Raw genomic sequence first — 7952 nt, 5'->3', positions numbered from 1 at the left:
CGAATTGTGTTTTGTTTGTTTGTGTGTGTGTTTTGTTTTGTTTTGTATCATAATCAAAACGATTGATCCTTTATGTAACGTGAATTGATTAAGCGGAACGATTCATATTTCTCCCAGTTACTTTCATTGCGTTACGAAATATTTTAAAAAGCACATCATAATTATGATCACGGAATAATAATAAAAGTATGTAATTCTGACTGTTCGCCTTCCTCCTCTACCACTTTTTCATTATTTGTATGTGCCGCGTACTGTATCTGTACAAAACATGAGAACTAGGTCTCTGTTAAAGCGGCCTCGTCTTGCAAAATATCGCAAGCTCCTGTCGACTACGCCACCACCAACGTCACGTGGAAGAGGACAGGATGGGAAATGGACGGCGATGTGATCTGCGGGGACGATCATGTCTTCAGCACGGGCAGCCCAACATTCCACTGCTCGGCCAACGGGACATGGACATCCAAGACTGGCGAATGTCAACAGAGCGTCTGGAAAAATCCACAGGTATATAAACTCTCTCTCCAAATGTGTCTATCAGCGTCCCTGCAAGCGTGTCTGGTACAATCTTGCGATGACACCCTGACCAAAAATTCTTGAAGAATGCAATGAATTTGCCTTGAAGAATGACTTTTCTTTCTTTTCATCGCGAGAGGTCTAGGCCCTGGAAGGACATTGTATAAAAGCAAGCATTCTGTAGTTACACTTTGCGATAAAATATCCTTAGTCATCAGAATGGATGTTGGACAACAGCACAGGGTCAACGACCTCACATAGGCTGCCATGCAAACATGCTGTAGTTATACTTTGCGATGAAATATCCGTAGTCATCAGAATGGATTTTGGACAATAGCACAGGGTCAACGACCTCACATAGGCTGCCATGCAAACATTCTACAACATGGGTGATTAATGGGCAGGAAGGAGATTTTGTTAGTGAATATTGTTTGTACACAAATGGCAATCAACCACGTAGCATCAGCACACAAACATCCTCTATTCACAGGAAGCAGCCAGGCTTTTGCTTTCTTGTATGTGTCCAAGTGGAAGGGTGCTTTTATCCTATGTAAAAGCCTGGACATATATGTGATGGTTTACACGTTCGCTTACATCGCAAGAAAAGTACCGTTAAAATGCGTGTCCCAAACTGTTGTGTCGGTTTTAACATTGATATTATCGTTACGCTCATAAGAAAAATAGGCCTACCTATCTCAGTGTTAGGCATTTCTGTAGTGAAACTACAGGGGAAGCTACTGGAAGGGTATCTATAATGTGTTAGAGAGTACAAACTCTCAGACCATCGGAAATCATTGGCGCGGTAACGTAAACAAAACTGCCGATCTCGTACCCTGAGTTAGGCACGTTTTCTTTATGATACAGGAAGACTTGTTTTGAGAATGTGAAAGTATGCAAAAGCTCTGTGTGGGTTGTTATACAGTTTTGCTGATTGAAAGTGTTGCTGTCAGCTCTTTATCTCACGTTTATCCAGCTGTCACTGCTCGAGATAGGCAGTTTGCAACTTATAACTAAAATGAGATAGGCAGATTGTTCAGAAACCAAAGAAAGTTTGTTGCGTTTTTCTCAAAACATCAAAAAATGACATAGGCAATTATCTTATGAGCGTGATATTATGCCAACAGTCCCAGTTTTAACAGTTGTGTTGACTCATGCTTTAGGTCGGCATAAACATGCCGATGCCCAGAGCTCCTGTACCAGGCTGGACTGTAAGCATGAATGGCTCGTTCCCCGAACCCGACAAGTAAGTATTTTAGATTTGTCCCGTTTTGATAACTGCCCCTCAGAGAAATCTACAAGAGCTATAACTTGAACAGTTAACTACGGCTTCAAAATGTAATACTCATCACTTCTGAGTAGTATCAAATGAACGCCGATGGTAATTATGTTGACGTTGAAAGTGATTACTGAACTAGTTGTGTGCCATTAAAAAAAGAAATTTAAAAAAAAAACTTCGTTTTAACGATTTTACCTTTTCTGAACTACTGCCCGTACAAACTCAATAATGTTAGTGCCTACCACCTTTGAGAGAGTACGAATACCGCTTGGTGAAATTGATACAGTGAAGTGTAAGTACTCTAGCATTTCTTCGTTCTTTACTCCTGTTATGTTTCAATTGATATTCAGCTCAAAATCAACAAATATCCGTTATGCAAATCATATCCACAGTGTCAATGATAGCGAGACAAAGCTGTGTCGATCGACAGGTTTCAGTCAGCTAAGACATAGTCTCTGTGAAGACGTTTTACTTCAGTTTTGACATTTAAGGCCGCCAGATTGACTTGATGTTTTGATATCACTTTACTTGTTCTCTCTGTTTCAGATTCTACATCAATTTCAAGAATAACATTGGTGACATCATGCTGCATGTGTCCACACGTCTCAACGTCATGAACGTTGCTTTGTCCGTCAGGCCAAGTGGTCAAAGCTACAGTGGCTCGGAATACGACCTCGACCCCTTCCCTATTCTTGCTAACCAGCCCTTTATGATCACGATCAAAGCAGTCAGCCTCTTTGACGTTCAGGTAAAGTTGTCACAACAATTGAAAATACACTGATCAATTTAACATTGTTCTGGTGTTGAGGGGGGCAGCCTCCCTTGTAACTAACGAGTCACTGTATACTGTCTGTTATCCTTATGTAATACAGTTTTGAGTTATACAAGTTCTGAGTTATCTCTCTCTCTCTCTCTCTCTCTCTCTCTCTCTCTCTCTCTCTCTCTCTCTCTCTCTCTCTCTCTCTCTCCCCCTCCCCACATTCCCCTCAACTTACTCTCCATCCTCTAAGCATAATTAATGCGCGATTCCTACTGTCTTGTGCTCACTGAAGTATTTGTCATTGTGTTTTCCTATGACCTCAATCCTTTCCTAATAAAGTTCAGACTTTCTGAAAGTTCTGAGTTCTCTCTCTCTCTCTCTCTCTCTCTCTCTCTCTCTCTCTCTCTCTCTCTCTCTCTCTCTCTCTCTCTCTCTCTCTCTCTCTCTCTCCCCCCACTCACACACACTTCCTCTCCATCTACTTAACATAAGTAATACGCGATTCCTACTGTTGTGTGCTCACTAAAGTATTTGACATTGTGTTTTCCAGTATATTGTGGATGGAAAGCTATACATCAACCACACCGTGCCTCGAAGCCTGGGTTCCGTCCAGTCGGCTAGCCTCGGTGACGCTCCGACCGTGAATGCACTCGACTTGTGGTGTGACGCCTGAGTGAGCAAATAACCTCCCTGCATTCCTGTTGCACTATACGTGTACATATGTAAAAGAGACCTAGCTAGCACCACGCAGGCTTCTTCGTAAAATTGCAAGGGTAAAAAAATGATGAAAATTTAATATTCGATTTCAAATCAATCTTGTAACCGCAAAAGAAAAGCAACATACCAGCTTTATCGAAAGAATCTTCACAACTATAGAATTGCAGAGAACATTAAGCGTCTGAAACTCATTTGTGTCCAGACTCAAGTAATGCTAGACGATTTTGACATTTTGGAGTCTAAATTAGATAAACAAATTATCTGATTCCTGAAATTGGAGCCATTGAATATCTCAAGCGGACATGGGTCGTTTGACAAAGCCCTATATCGGTGGAATAAGCATGTCATATCGTCAATTTTAAACTAGTGATTTTTAACCATATAAAGTGATTTAATTTAAAATAACATTAACTGATTTCATAAATAACTTTTGTTTTCAACTATTTCCCTGGCCTGCATACACAGGATTACGGATACTTGCAAAGACTGATTGTCTCCCTTTGATGAAATACAAGCATATTAAAATACATTTCTGGCATTGCATTGAAACCAAAGAATGCGACATAGAAATGAATGCTGAAATAAATATTCATGCCGAAGGATACATGTGTGCCAGGTATTCAAACCTGTGTGTGTTTTTATGTGTGTGTGTGTGTGTGTGTGTGTGTGTGTGTGTGTGTGTGTGTGTGTGTGTGTGTTTATGTGTCTGTGTGTGTGTGTGTTTTTATGTGTGTGTGTGTGTGTGTGGTTATGTGTGTGGGTGGGTGTGTGTGTGTGTTTATGTGTGTGGGTGTGTGTGTCTGTATGTGTGTGTGTGTGTGTGTGTGTGTGTGTGTGTGTGTGTGTGTGTGTGTGTGTGTGTGTGTGTGTGTGTTAAAGAATTGACTTTTGCATGCGAATTGCACATTTATTTATTTAATTGTCTTTTTTTATGTTTTATTATGAATTTATTTATTTATTTATCTATTTTTGTGTTGATTGATTGATTTATTATTTTATTTATTTATCTATTCATTTATTTATTATTTATTCATTCATTTATTGTCTTTTTAATGGTTGTGGTTGTGCGTGTCTACGTGAACTGTATGATGTTCATATTATATTCAAATGGTATTATGTACGTAAGTCAGATTCTATTCCCGCGTTCAAGAGAACTTTCTGCGTGGCCTTTAAATACTTTTTATGAAAGTAATTCCTCTCGTACTCATTGTCAGTGATTTCATGCCGTCGGCGCTCCCAGAAAACGATCACGGCAAAAACAGAGAGCCATCAGTACGTGTACGCCGATCCACTCAAGTGCACAATTCAAACATAAGTAATGTCTTAGCGCGGTTAAATCGTTATCAGGCGATAGCTTTACTTTTGTTTTGAAATACCCTGGCTTGTATTTCTTTTATCTCTGCAATCACTGTATAAAATCCTCGCACAAAATAGATATATAATCCAAACAGCACACAGTACTTCACATGAAAGTTTGAACGACTTTAGGGACAGCCTTGTCCATACATAATCGCTAGAAATAGCTGAAAATAGATTCAAGTATTGTTCAGCCTGAACGGTGAACGTCCTGTCGGCGCCTCTTTGACATGATTTTAAAGTAATACATATATATAATGACAATGACAATGACAATGACATTTCTTCATTTAATGAGGGTAATATATATATATAATCTAAAGTCAAGCAGTAGTTAAAGCATGTTACACACACAACCCCCCCCCCTCCCAATCCCACCCCTACCCCTCCCCTCTCTCCATTCCGCCAGACTCCCCTGATCTAACACCATTCAGTCAGATAACTTTTTTTAACATAGCGTTTAAAAAAGTACATGTATCTGTTTTGAAGGGCAAAATAAGTCCAGAATCAACCACCCGCATTAATAAGTAGATGCTAATCCTGTTTACACGCTTTTAGGGCATAACTACTTTCCATTGGGTACCTAGGCTGACATGACCCAATGGCAAGGCCACCTCATATAAAGGATTATTTCTGATAAATGTTTTGAAAATTTGAAATTTCATCAAAGGCTTCGAAATCAAAGTAAGAGCATTTAAAGCAAACCATTCAGCAATTGATCGATACGAAACAAAGCTACACAAGTATTAATCGCGAATCGTCGTCTTTATATACAGTTTCAGACGTAGTTTAAACCTCCAACGGGCCTATTCATCAGTTGAGTCTGGTGTTTATTGCCATGTCACCTCATACTTCAAAGAGCTGCAGTTCTAAGTGAATCTGTTTGCGTTGCCATTACCACAAGTGAGCCCGTTCTTCCGGATGAAAAATGAAGGCAGCCAAATACAGTAAAAGACACAAAAGCTATGTGCTATGAGAATCATAGCACACACACACACACACACACACACCCTCACACGCAAACACACCCACACAGACACTCACACTCAAACACACACACACACACACACACACACACACACACTCACTCACACGCACGCACACACTCATTCGCATGCACGCACGCACGCACGCCCGAACGCACGCACACACATACACATATTCTTGAACTATGGTATACTATTTTACACTCGAGGCAGTGTTGAGTGCCTTTAGACCATTTCTAAGCGCTAGGAAAACAGAAGACGTTTTCTGGCCCATATCAAGAGTGAATACAGATCACTCGCAAGTTTCTGTTGAGTTAAGCACAACTGATTTGCAGTTAGGTCTTCCCTGATCAAACCATGAGTTTGTTACATCTTGTGTTTCTCTGCTTTTGCAATTATTTTGCCGTAAAGGCGGAATCGTCAAAGTCCTTTAGTTGGCGACTAGACTCTACCAGTCAAAACGTCACTGCTTACCACAAAATAACGTCAGCTTTGTCTGCTATTTCGTGCGTTGGGGAGTGCACACGACACTCCCAGTGTGACTCCTGTGCCTATGAAAGGGAGTCGGGCACGTGCTACCTACAGGTCCAAACCACGAGGGACCGTTTGGGAGGTTCTCTTCAGGTCTTTAAAGGTAGTGTTTGATTTGGTGTACTGTGTTGTAAACCTGTAACGGTCTGCAGTCTCTTTTCCGCCAGAACTACGCGTGTATTTCTCTCTCTTGTTTCCGTTTGTTTCTTTACTTTTTTGTTTCTGTTTAAATTTAAAACTAGTTTTGACGTGTGAAAATACCAACATTGTTTTCTAGTCAACGGAAATTACTTCATACAGTGTAAATATCTCAAGAAATATTGCCTCAGCATTTTTGTGATACTTAACCTGGCATATGATCACTAAAAAATAGACAAATCAGATTAACGTGCCCTTTCTGAATTGCCTTGACTGAAAATCAATCATTTGTCTTTTACTCAGCAGCTTTAAATGTATTTCAGGCCATTCAGCACGAGCCTGTGGGATTTGTGTGTGTGATAATGTTTTTTCTGTCTGTTGTTCGTACTTACTTTCTTCTGCGTTCTCTTATTACACCCCCGGTATAGGGGTGTGTATAGGATTCGCTCCATGTGTTTGTTTGTTTGTTTGTGTTCGCATATAGATCTCAAGAATGAACGGACCGATCGTCACAAAACTTGGTGAACAGGTTCTATACATTCCTGAAACGGTCCTTACAAAAATTGGGACCAGTCAAACACACGGTTAGGGAGTTATTGGTGGATTAAGATTAAGATTAGGATTCGCTCCATGTGTTTGTTTGTTTGTTTGTGTTCGCATATAGATCTCAAGAATGAACGGACCGATCGTCACCAAACTTGGTGAACAGGTTCTATACATTCCTGAGACGGTCCTTACAAAAATTGGGACCAGTCAAACACACGGTTAGGGAGTTATTGGTGGATTAAGATTCTACAAGGACTTATAGAGGGACATATTAATGGTCAAAGGGAAATAACCTTCTCAGTTGGTGGCAGTGAGAATGGTTATTTCCCTTTGACCAACGGGGGTGTTTTTCCTACCTCGGAGGAATTTCTTGTTTGATTTGAATTGGTTTAAGTTCACCTCAATTTGTTCAGACAATTCAAACTGCTTTACACGTAGTTCTAGATCCAAAGATTATATAGTTGACGAATATTGTGACGATTATTTATCTTTTAGACTTTTTCTCGTATCAAACCTAAGGTAAAGACCGAGAACATTGTTACAAACAACTTTCTCAACATGCAAAATATCGGGAGCTCCTGTCGAGTACACCACCACCACCACGAACGTGTGCTGCATTTTAACACAATTATACATATTACGTTCTTTTTCGGTCTCATCTATCTATCACCCTGAAGAAGCCTCCCGTGGGGACGAACATGTGGATCATAAATAAACATATTCAATATGCATCACCAAAACTTTTGAGGGGATTATTTTTCAATATTTGCCTAGATATAGGCTTATATTTATATCATATAAATACATTTTTGACAGTGGACCCTCCGTGCAAAATATCAGATGCTCCTGTCGACTACACCACCACCAACGTTACGTGGCGGAGGACAGGATCGGAAATGGATGGAGATGCGATCTGCAACGACGACTACATCTTCAGCGAGGACGGCCGCCCCGCATTCCACTGCTCGGTCATCGGGACATGGACATCCAATGCTGGTGAATGTCGACAGAGAATCTGGAAAAATCCAAGGGTACGCTTTGCAGTAGTATGTACATTCACGTTCAGTGTTCTCAATTACTGATGTTCAAGCATTGAACGCTTTTATGCCAATTGATATGAGAATGAATC

At 40.4% G+C, this 7952-nt stretch overlaps 2 protein-coding genes across 2 annotated transcripts in view; both read left to right on the top strand.

The window, feature by feature from the left end:
• Positions 1-1360: 1360 nt before the first annotated feature.
• LOC138969351 (uncharacterized) lies at positions 1361-3859 on the top strand. Its single transcript, XM_070342125.1, has 3 exons — positions 1361-1756; positions 2336-2537; positions 3100-3859. Exons 1-3 carry the CDS (start codon positions 1686-1688, stop codon positions 3220-3222), a joined length of 396 nt encoding a protein of 131 aa, XP_070198226.1. The 5' UTR covers positions 1361-1685; the 3' UTR covers positions 3223-3859.
• A 3787-nt stretch (positions 3860-7646) lies between these two features.
• The window catches only part of LOC138969350 (uncharacterized), a 4589-nt gene continuing 4283 nt past the window's right edge, over positions 7647-7952 (top strand). Inside the window, exon 1 of the mRNA XM_070342123.1 lies at positions 7647-7854. Coding sequence (XP_070198224.1) covers positions 7720-7854 — 135 coding nt within the window. The 5' untranslated portion in view covers positions 7647-7719. The remainder of the gene's footprint in view (positions 7855-7952) is intronic.

This window comes from Littorina saxatilis, linkage group LG6 (genome assembly GCF_037325665.1).
Source record: "Littorina saxatilis isolate snail1 linkage group LG6, US_GU_Lsax_2.0, whole genome shotgun sequence".
Taxonomy (NCBI): Eukaryota; Metazoa; Mollusca; class Gastropoda; order Littorinimorpha; family Littorinidae; genus Littorina; species Littorina saxatilis.
This window is presented reverse-complemented; position numbering and strand designations above follow the sequence as displayed.